Genomic DNA, 17452 nt, shown 5'->3' with positions numbered 1-17452 from the left:
CTATACAGATAGTCCTCGTTGTAGAATGTGGTCCAATGATCAAGATAGGTGAAGCCTTCCCGTGTGCACCACGTCTTCAGCCATGCGTTTTGATTAATTATTTCCAGCTGTCCATATGGTCCTTTGCAAGGTGCCGGTAGTATACCAGAAAATACCACAGTTTTGGTTTTCTCTTTTAATTTCCTTCCTAGCTCTCTGAATTTGTTTTGCAGGGATTTTGGTCTGTCTCTTCCAATGTTGTTTGTACCGATGTGGACGACTACTACCGGGTCATCTCCTGTTCGTTCTAGGAGCCTGTCCACATTCTCAGTGATGTGCTTGACCGAGGCTCCCGGAAGGCAGCACACTGTTGTAGTAAGGGGGTCCAAACTGCGAATTGAACTTGCTGTGTTTCTCAATATGGAGTCCCCAACAATCATGACCTCTCTTCTTTTTGCTGTCTGGTCACCACTGTCAATGGGGTCCTGGATGTTGTTCCTTTCATTCTCTTGTTGTTGGTTCTGCTCATCAAAATTGACTCAAATCTGTTGGTTGTTTTGATTTCTGGTGGTTGTGTTTGATGAAGTTTCTTTTTTTTCCCTGCTTCTGCCTACCTGAACCCAGCTGTTCTGACCTATCTCCCTGGTGGCTTTCAGTCTGTTAGGGGTGATGCAGACTTCCATGAATTCTGGGTGTGCCAGTTCCTCAAGATCCTGTTGCTGTCTCACTTCTTCCAGCTCCATTTCTAGCATACTTACTAGTTTATGCAAATCTTGGATCGCGCGGCACTTTATGCACACTTGGTTTAGCTCCGCTGGGTTTTCTCGGATTTCCCACATCAAGCAGGTGTCACAGATTACTGGCTTGAAGACCATGTTGAGGGTTTATTTTTTTTGAAGTTTAGTTTCTTCTGCAGCTGTCAGCCTGCTTTCAAACTGCTTCTAAACTGCTCTGTACTTTCCACGCCTGTACTTCTCCCACTCGCTGTCGCTGGGAAGACTGCCTCGTTTAACTGCGTTGTTCTGCTGTGCTGTTGGCACCTCCTCTCGCCGGTGTCTCAGAACGGCGCTGAATTTGAATCAGCTGCTCCGAGTTTCAGCTTGTTTGTTATCAGAAAAACACACGCGGCTGTTTGACTTTGAGCTGCTGCTGTGTTTCCCCAATGTCCTCTGTTTTCTGATTAAAGCAATTAAAGATGCAATTTCTCCTTTCTGCTTCTAAACTGCTCTGTACTTTTCCACGCCTGTACTTCTCCCACTCGCTGTCGCTTCCACTCGCTGTCGTTGATATATAAGCAGATTGAGGCTGTAGCTGTAAAACCCTGTACTGCACATTGGATTGCTTGCTCCTTGCATCATGACCAGGCTATATCCCTGTGAGACATGCAAGGCCAGTCTGTCTATGGAGGACAAGCACAGCAGATGCTCTTCCTGTCTGGGGCCAGAGCAAGCCAAGGAGACACTGTTTAATTGCAGCTTCTGCAAATTCTGTGCCCCTTTCTCCCAAGCGCATGCTTGAAGTGGTTATCCTGCAGCTCTAAGGAGCATTCTGCATCCTTTACTCCTGCTCAGTGCTCATCCCCTTGAGGTGGCTGCATCCTCATACTATGGCTCTGCACCAAGGGAGAGCAGACGACACACCCGGGAAAGTAACCTAAGCAGGAAACCGTCTTCGCGGTCTTCAAGCTCAGCTTCTCCTTCCCCTCCCCTGTGGTAGAGGAAGAAGAGTCGCCATTCAAGGTGCTCAATTCCAATACACAGGCATAGAGGTGAAAATTCCCTGCATTGTTTCACCCTAGCTACTTTTTAGTGGAGTCCAAATGGTAACGCACAGGACACCCTCGGATTAGACTTGTAGCATTCCAGTCAATCTTGCCCTTGCAACGGCTTTCGTACACTCGCCCATTCGGCAATGGTTTCATTTCGTACTTGAAAGGAAAGGTTAGATTATTATCATGCCTGGTTCCCTGAAATAGAAATGCAACTATTAACCTTCAAGGTCGCTGCATCCAATATTAAAATAAACTTTGTGAATTCAACAGATGCGTCTTCAATGAGAAAGTTTCCAGTTTCTTTTACTATTTCTGAAATGAACCCTATTGAGTATTTTATTGTTATGGATGATTTTAATTTGTCACAGACGCAAGCTCGGGTCAGGTGTGACTGATTCAGCCCACCATAGAACCTAGAATAGCTTCCAAAAAATCATCAATAATAATAATCATCATCTTTATTTTTATATCAGTGGACCACTATCACAAAGCGCTTTACAAGATATGAGACTAGGGTGTGTAAACTATGCATCAGCTGCAGAGTCACTTACAACCAACGTCTCACCCCAAAGACAGAGCACAAGGAGGTTCAGTGACTTGCTCTGGGTCACACAATGAGTCAGTGGCTGAGCTGGGATTTGAATCAGGGACCTCTTAGTTACAAGCTTGTTTCTTTAACCACTGGACCACACAACCTAATAATAATAATTTTATGTTAGTTAGTTAGTTAGTTAGTTAGTTAGTTAGTTAGTTAGTTAGTTAGTTAGTTAGTTAGTTAGTTAGTTAGTTAGTTAGTTAGTTAGTTAGTTAGTTAGTTAGTTAGTTAGTTAGTTAGTTAGTTAGTTAGTTAGTTAGTTAGTAATAATAATAATAAAACAATAATTATAATCATCATCTTCTTATTATTATTTGTGACCTGTAGAAGTCTGTATGTAGTCTTCAGGCTATTGGAAATCTAAAATCGTGTCCTTTTGCTGTGAGCTAGTATTGTTTGCTGTTTCCCACCTACATGTATTGTATTTATGTTTTGCATACCAATGGCTACAGGCCTGTATTGTAATTTTAACAATAGTGATGTGTTACTGACCTACTAGAATATGCAGAGTGTGTTAATGTCATTCTGTTTCTTAGTGAGCTCGCAATACTCTCCACATAACGTCAGAGTCAAGAAGAGTGAACAGCATGATTTCTATATGCACTGTAAGAAGGGTTTCCTTCCTCTTTTGAAGAGTGGGGGCAATGTTAAGTATTGGCTATAAAACCCTCTGAGAGGTTATTTAAACACTTCAAGTTCCAACCCTAATCTACCAGTGGCAGAATAATTGCTGCAATTTTAAAATTGTGTGGTTTCTTAATGGTACACACCCCCCCCCCCCCCCCCCCCCCTTAAAATGATGACACGGCTCCTATTGATTTAGATACAGGTGAACACAGGAACAGATATGAGTTCAAATCTGTAAACACTAAACTGATTTATAATATTAGAAGGTATATTTTCCATCTTCTGTATTTGCTAGTTTATTGATATATACACCAGAAATACCTCTGTGGTAAATCCTTTAGCTAGGTTATTGTCTTCAATAGGTATTGCATTGCAGTGCTTGCAAATTTTAACATCATGGAAAAATTTTAACACGATAAATATTTAAAGGGCATGCAAGTTCATGCATATTGCTCTAAGTAATGAACGGATCAGAACCATTAGGCAGGTCCTTTTTTTTTTTCTTTGTTTCATTTGTTCTCTTTTAAGAGTGCGTGAGATTGCTTGCACAAGCAGTTTATGTGTGTGCGTGTTTTGTAATTTTGTGTTTTATTTTGTTTTTTTAATTGCTTTTAAATAATCCCTCTCTTCAGATTTCAAATTGTAACCTATATCCTGATATCTCCATTGTTGAAGCCCCTCCTGTGATTTCATGTCTGAAGTGCTTCCAGGTCAGATTCCCTCCTGATTTATTATTACTTGACAGTTTTGTAACTTAAGACTATTGGTCAATTATTTGTTTTTAAAATGTATTTAAGAGATTTAAAAAGAAATACTTTGTGGAGTAATTCCATGTTATTCTACATTTAACTTTCATCATTAAGTAGTCTTGATTTAACTGCCAATTCACAAACTGAATTTCGCAGTGGGATTTGTTTTGGTGTATAGTGCTTTGTTGTGGCAGGATTGGATACAAATGTGTGCTACCTTGCACCTCCTTCAGCTCCAACAATGAGGATTTGATTCAGTGAACAAGTTAAATTAAAATGCCCTCTTCTGTGGTGCTACTATGGATCAAGTTTCTACAGGAAATATTCCAAACTGTCCACTGTGTTAGCAAAATGTCAAATCGATAACACTCAGCCAGCCTACAGCTGAAAACTCAAGTAATGTAGTGCTTAACTGGATAGAGTGTCTGTGAACAAGGGCATAACACAGACACTATTTCTTGATTGAATTCAAGGGAGGAGTTCTCTAACACTTCCATTGAATTCAACGGAGGGGGGGTGGGGTTCTCTAACACTTCCAGACCATGTTCTTACATATTTACTAATGTTTATATTTCAGTAGAAATATTTTTGGTATGTTGATCATATCTACTCTTCTTTCCCCATTTCTAGTTGATTCCTCTATGGACATAATGTCAGTGTGTGTGGCATCAAATGGCAGTACAACGGACCTGGTGAATCGCAACAGCCCCGCTCCTCCCAACTCCCTCACCCTGCGCACCTCCCACAACGAGTTGCTCAACTCAGAGGTCAATCTCACAGAGGTTAAGAACAACACCCCGCCCAAGTGTCGCAAGAAATATGCCCTAACCAGCATCCAGAGTGCTATGGGCTTAAGTGAGCCAGCGGCACAGCCCCTCCTGGGCACCATCACCACCACCTCCACCACTTCCTCTTCAGCCAACCCTAAACTGGCCAAAAACGGTGAGAACCAGCTGCGCAAGGCAGCTGAGCAGGACCTGAACAAGAACTTCACAAAGTCCACCACAGACCCCGGCAGCAACGTCATCTCTGAGAAGGAGGTCAATGCAGACTCCAATCAAGCCAGGAGAACCAAGAGCTTCCTCAACGGCTTTGTTGACCTGGAGAGCACAGTCCTGGAGGGAGAGCCTCTGTTTAAGGAACAGAACTCCACAGAGGGACAGGATCCTCCAGCGCCGGGAATTCTTCTAAATGGTGACGACCTCCCCCTCTTCAAGAATCAAACCGAACCTGCCAGCCCCGAGGAGTCTCAGGTCTCCATGGCCTCGTCAAGCCCTGAGACTAAAAAGGACCAGCCCAAAACAGGCGCCAAAACTGACTGTGCGCTCAACCGGATCCAGAACCTGGCCCCCAGCGATGAGGACTCCAGCTGGACAACACTCTCGCAGGACAGTGCCTCTCTCAGCTCCCCGGAGGAAGCAGGTACGGTACTAGATTCTTATTATTGGGCATATACTTTAGCCTTATTAGCTTTGGTCTTATTAATTGAGACTACATGCTTTAAGGAAACTGTCCTGTAAAAAAATATTTTGCTTGGACATTTCTTTGAAAGCCTGCTGGTTATATCAATGATCTACTACTGGCTGAGATGTTGGCGTCTATTCGGTTGTTCTAAATAGACACAGATCCACATAATTTGACCAATTTTAAGTGTTACTGAACAGACTGTAGGTTTTCCTACTTTGTTGTACTCATTCTTGCAATATCTTTTTCAACATAATCATGATTTTGTTTTGGTATTTGTATTCGCATATAACTGGTCATACATTCTAGTATTTTTGATTTCCCATCAAAATGTCTTCTGAATTCACAACAAAGGTGGCTTCAAGCCATCCTGTTCAATGTGAAACATTTCGTTGCTTCCCATCTCCTCTCCCAAAGTTTAACATTTGATTTGATTCATCTGTCTTACCTGCTAGCTCCTGCACAGGTTCAGAGGGGAGGGAACTTGGCTATGAACCAATGAAATGTTTCTTATTGAACAGATTGGGTTTTAGCAGCTGATTCATGACCAGGGATATGTTAATATAAATGCCCAAAACAATCACAATTAGTTGAAAAATATGTGCAACAAAGCAGAACGCTATGGAAAGTTATCAATCAGTGATGAAGTCCGTACTCCAAAATAGTACATGCAGTGAAGCTCAAAACATTGAAAAAGACTTCTATCTGAAACATTTCCTTATTAAGTGGATAGTATTCTATTAGTATCTAAATTCAGCACTGTTGAGTGTTTTATACTTAAGGATCCAATAACGCCACTGTTTTTAAATCAATAAAATCGATTGCTTGAAAATCACAAGTATAGCTGCATTTATGTCAGGGAAAATTTAAAAGAAGGATTTTAATGAGGACTGCATTCCAGTCCACCTCTACACCAGTACAGTATATGTTTGTGTAGACTATTCCACAACTTTGACTTCAGGTTTATAAACCATTGTATCAGAGGGGCCAGTCCCTTAATCTGTTCCTCTAGTAATGTTGGATGTTTTTTGTTTTTAAAAAAGAATAATCATACATTACTGTTCTTGGTATTTGGGTGACTTTGTCCCAGCACATAAAAACCTACTCTGTAAAATATACATCTATAAGCCCCAACATGCATTTAAACAGGTGCAGGGAGTTTGTTTGTGAATTTGCTTATTGAAATAATACATGTAGACATTTTGAAATGGTTGGGACTCATTCAGGAAATACCTGTGGAGAGTGGAGAATGTCAGGCCAGCCAACTGCAAACCAAACTGCTCTGTGTCTCCACAGGGGCCTCCTCAAGAAGCCATGTCGCACTGAAATAGATTCTGTTTAGTATTGTACTGTAATTACCCTTTGTGGCTGTAAATTGATTGCATTTTGTATATTAACTGCCTATGCAGCATCCAGAGTTTTCAGTAACAAGATAGCAGATTGTTGTGTATGCAGTTACAGAATATTTATAAGACTAAGAAAATGCTATAGCTTCAGATATCCTGTGTGGTTTTTTTTTAAATCAATTTAAGTGTATTATCAGTTAGGCTTCACTTTGATTCACAGGGTTCAGTTCAGGTTTCTGTTCACTTTGACTTACAATGTCTGCCACATTGTGGTCAAGTGAGTTTTTGTTTTTTTGGTGACAAAGAAAGAATGCTTTGCTTTTTTGGCTTTGTTTTCGGTACATAGTCATATTTTCTGATTTCTCTTATTCAAGTTCAATCATGGTTATTGTCTGCAGTAATTTCCAAAAGCTGTTGTCTAAGCCTCATATCTCCTGCTGGAGGTACTTGGCAGGGTTATATATATTATATGCTGCGTACTAAATGTGTCCCCGAGCACAGCCTTTTACTCAATATGGCTACGAGTGTCCAGTGACCCTGATTTAGGGAACATGCTTTCTGATATTAATTTGTACTTCTGAGGTGGTGTGTTTTTTTTCTCCCCCAAAGTCTTTTAACAACATTGTGTGATAGCCATATGCTTCTTAAACAAGTTTAGTACAACTTATTATTTAACAAATTTTATTTTATTTCATGAAAACATATCTGAAAAAGTTAACATTGCTAATTATGCTCTGTCTTTTATATTTGGTATTCTCTGATTCCTTGTGTGAATTAGAGAGGTTAGGTTAGTATCCCCCTCCTATAACACAGGCTAGCAAATATACCTGGGCTAAATGTCTGCGTGTGCAGGCACAGTATGTAGCAAGGCGACTGCACTCTACGTGGGATGATTGTTGACGGCCACACATTTTCAGCGTAAATATACAGTTTCTAAAGGCTGCTGTAAACCAGAACCCTGTCTGAAAATACATCAATGTCCTGCCAGTTGGAATCAATTTATACAAAGTGCATTGCATGCGCACGCACACGCACACTCATGCATGCACACACAGATGAAAAAAATCGGTTTGTGTTGACTCAAAACTTTGTTTGGCAGTCTACGATTTGACTGGCGAAAGGTCATGCTGGTTTATTGGAGTTCACAAACATAATTGTTTTCAGCTTGGTGTGGTAAGCCCTTCATGAATTATTTTCTTTATTTTAAGTTTCCAGGGCATTGTGTTAAAAACCTCACGCCATTCACTAAATTTAGTTTTCAGATTGTTCTGTGAAAATATCTAAAATATGTGATATGTGCTTGCTCTGATGTATTTAATATTGTTAATATAGCAGAACGAACTCAATATAATTTAAACTTGTTTTTACTGAAAAATTAACGGTAACATGTAATCCATCACAGCTGTCCGCTATGCACAGGAAACGAATACCCTCAAGTAGTCTTTGGAATTCAGCAGTGGGCTGTCAGGTGCCCCCAACAGTGTATTAGGGGAGTTAAGCCTTGGCTCAAAGACTAATATTATATCGTAATTACTGGAGCTAGTCTGCACGATAAGGGACTACAGTGCTATGTTTTAAAAATGTCAGCTTCCCCCAAAGGATGCTGCTGCAGAAACCTGTCATGTATTATACAGTGTGATTAAAGACATTTGAGAACCGATCAGCACTTAGAAGGGCCTATCAAACGATGTCAGCTTTTCACCTTCTGGAAGTTGAACCTTGATGAGAAAACCCTGGTTGCAAAGCCTAGTTATGTTTTATTGTTTTCAAAATTGCTTTAACATTTTTGTTCCCCGACCAAATGTACTGAATTGTGTTGTTGTGGCTACTAAACTAATTTCATTTGAAGACTCAACCCAGAATCGAACTAACACCTAGAGGTATGAAAGGCATAAGAGACTAGGGTAAAGTTTATTTTGAGAGTGGTTCAGTGTTATGGAAAAGGGATGTATAATATTCTTCACTGTAGCGACTTCATATTTGCAGTGTTGTCAAACCCTTCCATGCTAAGTGTCTTTGAGACCATGACGTTCACCTCTGAACCAGTGGCGGCTGGTGGGCAGAAAAAAGGCCAGCAGCAGTATAATCATCTTATTGTATTCTGACTGACAGCACTTTTCATATTTTTATTATTAATATTATTTTATTTGGCAGACGCCTTTATCCAAGGTGACTTGCAGGTGTTACAGGGCAGTACTGTACAGGGTTACAATGCAAGTGTACTATTTACAGTGGCTGTCAAAAGTATTCACCCCCTTGGACTTTTCTACATTTTATTGTGGTACAACATGGATTCAGAATGGATTTAATTAGGAGTTTTTGCCAGTGATCAACACAAAGTCCATAATGTCCAAGTGAAAAAGAAAATCTACAAATTGTTCTAAATTAATTACAAATATAAAACAGAAAATAATTCATTGCATAAGTTTTCACCCCCTTTGCTATGACACACCTAAATAAGTTCTGGTGCAACCAATTGTCTTTAGAAGTCACTTAGAGTAGTGTCCACCTGTGTGCAGTTAAGGTGTTTCACATGATTTCAGGTTAAATACACCTGTCTCTGGGAGGTCCCACATTTGGTTAGTACATTTCCTAACAAAAACTAGATCATGAAGACGAAGAAACATTCAAAGCAAATCAGGAATAAGGTTCTTCAAAAGCACCAATCAGGGGTAGGATATGAGAACATTTCCAAGGCATTGAATATCCCCCCGGAGCACAGTAAAGTCCATTATTAAGAAAGGGAGAGAATATGGCACAACTGTGAATATGTCTAGAACAGGCCGTCCTCAAAAACTGAGTATCCAGGCGAGAAGGGCACTAGTCAGGGAGGCCACCGAGGCCTATGGCAACTCTAAAGGAGTTAGTCTTCCATGGCTGAGCTGGGAGACACTGTGCATACAACAACAATAGCCCGGGTGCTTCACAAAACTGGGCTTTATGGGAGAGTGGCAAAAAGAAAGCCATTGTTGAAAAAAAGAAGGCATGTGGAAAACTCTGAGACCAAGTGGAAGAAGATTCTATGGTCTGATGAGACCAAAGTAGAGCTTTTTGGCCTCAACGCTGAGCGCTATGTTTGGAGCAAGCCTAACACCACACATCGTCATGAGAACACCATCCCTACCGTGAAGCATGGTGGTGGCAGCATCATGCTATGGGGATGCTTCTCTGCATCAGGGCATGGAAAGTTTGTGAAGATAGAGGGCAAAATGGATGCTGCAAAATACAAAGAAATCCTGGAGGAAAACCTGCTGAAGTCTGCAAGAGACCTGGGACTTGGGAGAAGATTCATCTTCCAGCAGGACAATGACCCCAAACTTACAACCAAAGCCACACTGGAGTGGCTTAAAAACACTCAATGTCCTGGAGTGGCACAGTCAGCCCGCACCTCAATCCAACTGAGAATATGTGGAAATAGTTGAAAATTGCTGTTCACCAAAGGTCCCCATCCAACTTGATGGAGCTTGAACAATTACGCAAAGAAGAATGGGCAAAAATTGCAGTGTACAGATGTGCAAAGTTGGTAGACTTATCCAAATAGACTGATGTGTATATATGTACACGCACACTTTTTCTCACTGAAATTGAGGTGGCACTCCCTCACTTGGTTAGTTATTATAATCTTACTGGTTTTTGTTATTTATTTTTTTTATACAATTAGTAGTCGCCAATTAATTTTTTTTTTGTTATTATTTTCTCCCAGTTTAGAATGCCCAATTATTTTTATGCTCAGCTTTACCGCTACCACCACTGCGCTGACGCGGGAGGGGTGAAGACAAACGCTCTGTCCTCCGTCAGTCTCCCGCTTCTTACACATTGCGGGCTCACCATGCAGCCACCTCAGAGTTACAGTAAAGCCGCCCTTTTATTGCCACGTTGTTTTACCCTCTGGCCATATTAATAATGCCCACCTAAATCAAAGTTTCATTATAGGTAGTATCCAGTAGAAATGACTAATTCCACAGCAACATTATAGTACCTTTTGCTCATATCAATTATAAAGATCATTATTCTGTATCAATTTTACTTAACAAATTTTTTGTTAGTATTGTTATCCTCTAAATGTGTTTTTGATAAACCCTCAGTTAGATTTTTTTTTTTTTCTGAATTAGTGACAGTCTCCATATATTGAATTAAAAAACCATCACTGTTCCATGCTTCAATATAAAAATATCTGAAAGACCACTCCCATTTTAATAAAGAATTGTGATGCTTGCGTTTTATTCTTGGATTGTTAAATAAGTTAAATGAACTGCATATCCTGTGGGTGAAATTCAGTGTGCAACTCTGTTTATTATTTCTTAGTTGATCTTTTTTGATGCACTATCTCCTGTACAGTGTGGAGTTGATAGCTGATGGTAGTGTGTCTGATTTCTGCTACTGTAAACACTGCAGAATCTCCTCTCACTCGGGCTTTGGTCACATGACTTCAAGCTCAGTAATACTGCAGGAAAGATGATCTTCAGGTTGCTACGACAACAGTGTGTGCTTAGAGGAAAGACTGTTCTAAATGACCAATTCCGTTGCTGCTTAGCACTTCCCAGGGAACAACGATCCTGCATTATCCAGACAGGAAGTCTGGCTGGTAATTCATTTATCCAGCTTGCCTGAGGTATATATAGACCTTAGGCTATTTTTTTTTTCTTTTTTTTTTTTAATTTTTATGCCAGTACATTACATCTTTGCCATGATGCTCGGAAAAGACTACATGCTGGCCATTGTGATTGTGAATTACGAGGGTAGGTATGGATTCACTTATTCTAATGTGCATGCAAGTAACTGAAGAGTGAAGTAAACGTGGGGGTAAAAATATATAAAGTTAAATATGTATGCAAGCTGATGCCTTGCAGCACACAGGAGACAGTATGGCTTTGTGATGAAGGAATTTCATTAGAAAGGCCGCTTACAGCCTTGAAATATTGTTTCCCAGCTCGTATGCAGCATTTACAGACTGCAGGAAACTTGTTGTAGTTCTGGGGATTACACCGGTCAGGGAATCGATGCGTAATATGTTCAGTTGTGTCCCTGATCAGATTATAAATAAGAAAACATAAAAATAACCTAAGCGAAGGAAGATGCAGAGATTAAATCATCTGCCTCTGTGGTTCAAGGCACAAGTCAATGTTGTCTTTTTAGATGCTTGTTTTCATCAGAATGAAAAATAACATCACGACCGGGACTTGGTAAAAGATCTCCAGGTTGTCATTGTACTCAACTAGTCCATTAATCTTGGTGTTGGTTCTTGAGTGCTGGGCTGGTGTGACAGGCTAACGGTGGTTTCTTTGGGGGGTGGGGGTGGGGGGAAGGTTTTCCTATAGGTGGATCTAGCTCTCACAGTGACCTCCACAGCTGCTCTTTCACACCTCAGCAGCCTGGAGCAGGGAGGTCTGGGAGGTGCTGTGATAGACTATTTCAGAGAAGTCAAAGGTGAAAGAATTTCTGTGGTTTGATATAGTTAGCCGTCAAAATAAAAGTTCATGACAACACCTCTGGATCCAGTCACCAGGAAAAGCATGCAGTAGAATGAGACAGCAGGAGGCTAGGGCGTGCAGTGTTTCACTGTCATCCATTTACTTTATGAAACCCGAAACGAAGGGAAATTAGTTTGTTTCTCCAGCTTGTACCAGGTGATAGCAGTTGACATGAAATAACCATCAATGTAGTGTTATGATTTGACACATGGCGCAGTAGCAGTGATTTGAGAGAGGACCAGGGCTAGCAGCAGGGAGGTACATGACTGGAGCTTTGTAAGAGCATTTGCATATTTTCTGTGACAGTCTCGCTGTATCCAGTGCGACAGTTATTGTTCTATGCCTCTGCTCTATGTAAAAACAAAACTGCAGAATGTTTGATACTTGTGATGAGGAGGTGGTGAAAACCCCAGCTTGACAGCTTTTGATGTCTGTACTCTGCTTCAGATACTTTAATCTGATTGGCATTGTACCATTAGGTCAGAGGTCAGTGTCATGGCAACACATTTAACATGCAGCGTTTCTATCCTGCAAGTAGCAAGTCGGTACCTGAAGTTCTCGTTCGTTGTTTCTTGTATGATACCCATGACTGAACTGCTTAAGGAATCAGAAAACACAATTGACCTATAGCTCAGGAAGTGACCTACAACACAAAAATCCTCAACCCGTAAATAAGGGAGAGGGTAGTCATCATAGTGCGCCTGCTAAAAAGGCAAGAAAATTATTTTAAAATCATGACCTTACAAGTGGCTGCCATAAAGCGGTCATGTGACTGAAGTCTGTGTGGGTATATGGTAGGGGTGGCCACATACCAACATTTCCATATGGTCGAGAGCCGCAAGACACACACTGTAAAACATGGAATGTTTGCGAGCAAGATATTTAATACTAGCATTGTTTTACACATTCTGTATAGCATTATAACAATCTTGCACATACTCAGTACAGTAGTTGTTATCTCTTGATACACAAGAGCAAGGGAGGGCATTGCAGAGCCTTTCAGCTTCTGTGCAATTGATTGTACTGTAGATCTGCAGCGTATTACACATTAAATGTAGCACTGTGAATTTCCATTATGTCTGTTTATACTGTATATGTTACACACTTTAAATAAGATATATATTCAGTTATTGTGAAGCAAAATACAATAAATGACCTGATTTCACCAAGAACGCCACATATACACATTTTTGTAAGGAGTCTTTCTGACAAGCTCCTCCCTTGAAGATCTGAATGCTTGGTTTTCAAAAAAAAAAGCAATTTTTTTTTTGTGTACTAAATACTTTTGAGAGCTTTGTGAGTGACAAATGCACTATTTTGAAAGGGATTACAGTACCTGCTGATGACGAGACATAAGATATGTAAATGTAATTAATTTTAGACCTGCAATGTAACATTTTTAACATGCATGCTCTCATCTAGCGCCAACACTCCAATTTTAAAAAATGATTCAGGGTGTTTGGCACGAGTGATATTTCATGCCTAGCATGAAATTTATTCAAACCGAACATAAACGGCGTGTGAAGTTATGTTGATTTAATTAAATTGTAATTAAGAGGAAACTATCATTTGCAGAACAGGTTATAACATTTTTGCAACAAGTCACTGAACACACTTTGTTTAGAATTAAAAATAAGGAGCTGCTTTTTTTTTTTTTTTTTTTTTTTTTTTTTAATTATCAAGGAAACGGAATCATAGTCTTGTTACAGGAGAAAAAAACAAAAGTGATCCTGGATCACAATCAGTGCTTTTCACAGAGTGTTTAATCTTGTGTGCCTCAGTGCTCTATAGTGGGGTCTTCTTATTTAGCTTATCTGCTATCAAATACCAGTTCAGTAGGACAACAGATAGGTTATATAATCAAATTGACGGCTCATGGTTGCTCTAGATATGCGTCTAAATGCAGTCGTTCTATTGTTAAGGGGCTTAACCATTTCATTATTGCAGGGTGGCTTCAGGAGTCTAGAAATGTGAAGATTATAGATTTAATGTATTGCCTGAGAAAGATGGTGCGAAACCAGTACCTGACTGTTAAAGTGGTTATGAGTAACACGACAATTCTGTAAAGCTCACTCTCTGCACTTCCATTCATTGTAATGGTCTTTGTTGTGCAGTTTTGAAACATGTATTAAAGTAGTGTTATATGTCCTAGGTCATTTCATAATAGCCCCCACCCCTTTAAAAGCCTCTTTATCGTTATATTAACCAGCCTGTAGCATATAGACAGTGCAAGGTGACCAGGAAGTGCAGGTGTGATGGGTTTCCTGTGAGGTAAGACATGGAAATTGAGAACCTGTTTTAAACTACAAGATGTAATGTTTTAAAATGGAAACCCATGCTTGCTATAATGTATTATTTAGAAACTGCATATTTCACACCTCTGTGGGTAATGGAAGTGCTAAACAGGTAAGTTTTTCTTCTTCTAGAAACTGGGGCTACTCTGAGACCCCCAGTCATCATTTTTATCGAGCTACATTGAGATGAGGGGTGTTTCTAACAGAATACTTTTGATATAACTGCTTTTCCGTTGGTGTGATTTAAATGTGCTCCTGAACGTGAACAGTCATTGTTTCTTGTTCAACTTTGGCCTTCACTTCATAGTTACAGTGGCACATCTTCCTACGTTAGTGTTCAGGTTCTAAGTTTGAAACTTTTGTGTTTGTTTTTTGCTTTAGCTGACATATGGAGTGACCAGTCATTTCAGACCGATCCAGACCTGCCCCCAGGCTGGAAGAAGATCAGTGACATGGGAGGTGTCTATTACTGGCACATACCAACAGGAACCACCCAATGGGAACGCCCTGTCTCATCAGCTGACATCCAGGGGTTGCAAAAGGGGTCACTGAGTTCAGTCACCCTGTCTCCCACTCCAGAAAATGAGGTAAGCACCTAATTTAGGACTTGCTTTACATGGCAAAGTATCTAAATTGAACCAGTCGAAAATATAAGCCAGAACACTTTTTACAAATGTCTTGATACACAAACACTTTTTACTCTGTGGCTTGGGACACTAAGCTACTTCCAGCTTTCTAGCAGGTAATGACCGCAGTTAATATTATTGCAAACCATTATTTACAAGATTGGACTTGCTGTTTTGAATTTGTGATTACTCCAATACTGCCTTGCAGGAATTTGGAAAGGTTTTCATTAAATGCAGAGCAACTATATTTGATGTCCTTTTAAAAAGCTATAACGCGGGTCTCAGGGACACACAATATGAGCGTTGTAACCGAAGAGCGTTATAAATAGGGGTGGGGGCCACCGCAAGACACATTACAACACACATCTGACTAAAATACAAAATAAAATAACTCCCTTTCTATAATGCACATGTAGTGAAGCAAAAATTTTACTTTTCGTGAATTAACCATGCATAAAGCACCATGTAATCAATGCTGTATTTTTATTAAAAAAATAAATAAATAAAAGGTAACATTCCCACTCGTGAAACATTTTAATTAGCAGTTTTTAAACTATAAATAGCCTGGCTAAATGGTGGTTGGGAGTTCAGTTCGAAGTGACAGACAAGCAAACCCAGTGCGAGAAGGAGAGCGGGTTGGGAGAGGGGGAGAGTGAATGGGCTCGCCCCAGGTTCGGCTGCTAGAGCAGGGCTGAAGCGAAACTGAAGTGTCCCGTCTCCTAGAGAAAGCTGCAGTTCATCTCACAGGAAAAAGTAAATACATTAGGAAAGAGAACCACGTAATAGGCCTAATATTTATTTAGTTATAAAACGAATGCTGAATAAGATGTCTGTGTTATAAAATGCCAGCACAGCTTTTCTTCAGTTCAGATACTGTATCAAACAGAGAGACAGAAACAGAAGTTAGACTGAGAAGTTGTTCACAGTTTGAACAACACTGGCACTGTATTTACTGTAGAAATATTGCATGAATCACTAGTGTAGGGAATTGGGGGACATGCTGTAGGAGCGTTATATCTGAAGCGTGTTATAACAGAGAGTCTTATAGCGAGGGAGCACTGTAGTTCCTTTTAAGCACAACATGTAGCCATTACCGAATGGGTATTTACCTCCTAAAGACCCGAATCCTGAATATTATAGCCCAAAGCTGCTCTTTGAGCCTGTGACGCAAATCGTGGCCCTGCCCACGAGGGCACAAAAAGACTGCACCCAGATCTCACCATTTTCCTTTCAAGACTGACCTGATCAAAGAGCCTGGTTCCGATAAGTACATTGTTGCTTCTATCTGTATACATTTTGCATTTATTGTGTTTTTACATAAATTCTATGTAATATTTAAACTAATTGCTGTAATAGTTTACACTAATTGCGTATATTGTGTGCACTACAGCCTGTTGCTTGTTGCGGTGCACTGCGGCCAGAGGCTCGAGTCGCTCCTTCCCAGGGATCCAGCAACATAAGTTGGTTGACTTTGTGCTCCCCCACCAACTGCATAGCTCCAACTGGAGATTATTTAGCACCATATGAAACATGTTATACTATTTATGTAATTGTTAATTACTGTTTTTTGTTGAGATAGTATTTTCTCTTATGTGTTCTGTTTTTTACAGATACTGCACGCGGGACTGGCTGCAACATGGTGCTAAGCACATGTGCAGCAAGAGCAGCTGCTGGACTCAGTAGCACTGCGCAGGACTGAGATACTCGCTTCGCTTGTTGTTGTTGTTGTTGTTGTTGTTGTTGTTGTTGCTCTCAATTCAACCACAGTGTCTTGATGCCATTTTGGTGACAGCTTTTAGCATCACCGTTGCTAAGGTTCTAACAAGTCCATTCTAACAAGCAAGCATCCCTCAGTCTCGTGCGTGGTTTTGCCTGTGGCTTTTACAGGTGGACATCCCTGTACATTGCCACTCGCAGTTACTGTGAACCGGTGGACCCAGTGGGTACTGTGGTCACCGCCCCACTCAGTTCATGACTGGGTACTGTACCGGCAATGAACCGGGGCTGAGGTTACCGTACTGGTACTAGCCCGGTGCTGTCCTTGTACCAACAGAGTTCTAAAGTCATCAAACCAGTACTGCACTGACCCAGTACCGACCCAGTCCTACATAGTGCAAAAGCCAGTACCAGTACCAAACCGGCTTAGTGCCAACCAGGTTCTGAATCAATACCTCACCAGTCCTGAAACAGTACCTACGCTGCATTACACCAAATCGATATTGGACCAACCCCAGTACCTACCAGGTACCGACCGATGCTCAGGTCACTGATCCGGTACCCAAACCGGTCCCGTTCTGGTCTCTCCTATCCCCTCCGCCACGGAAGAGGAAGAATAGTCGCTGTTTCAGTCGATCGGCTTTGGGCAACTGTTTCCCACCTAGGCATCATTCGTGCTGAATTACTGCGGGAACGTTCGGTGCCACCTGCCCCTATCGAGCTCCATGGGTCCACGACCACAGATTAGCCACAGCATCTCCCATATCTACCCCAGTTCACCCAGATTTTCTCTTTTGAGATCCAGTCTTCCTGG

At 40.8% G+C, this 17452-nt stretch overlaps 1 protein-coding gene across 10 annotated transcripts in view; it reads left to right on the top strand.

Moving 5' to 3' along the window:
* LOC121329438 (amyloid-beta A4 precursor protein-binding family B member 2-like) overlaps positions 1-17452 on the top strand; it is a 117907-nt gene that overhangs the window by 46763 nt on the left and 53692 nt on the right. For 7 of the 10 annotated variants that reach the window (XM_041275060.1, XM_041275042.1, XM_041275021.1 and 4 more), the window contains exons 3-4: positions 4352-5143; positions 14678-14883. In XM_041275060.1, coding sequence (XP_041130994.1) covers positions 4352-5143; positions 14678-14883 — 998 coding nt within the window. Of the gene's footprint in view, positions 1-3604; positions 3683-4351; positions 5144-14677; positions 14884-17452 lie in introns of all 10 variants that reach the window. The other 3 variants (XM_041275034.1, XM_041275069.1, XM_041275078.1) reach the window with 1 other exon arrangement.

Source organism: Polyodon spathula, chromosome 2 (genome assembly GCF_017654505.1).
Source record: "Polyodon spathula isolate WHYD16114869_AA chromosome 2, ASM1765450v1, whole genome shotgun sequence".
In the NCBI taxonomy this organism is placed as follows: domain Eukaryota; kingdom Metazoa; phylum Chordata; class Actinopteri; order Acipenseriformes; family Polyodontidae; genus Polyodon; species Polyodon spathula.
This window is presented reverse-complemented; position numbering and strand designations above follow the sequence as displayed.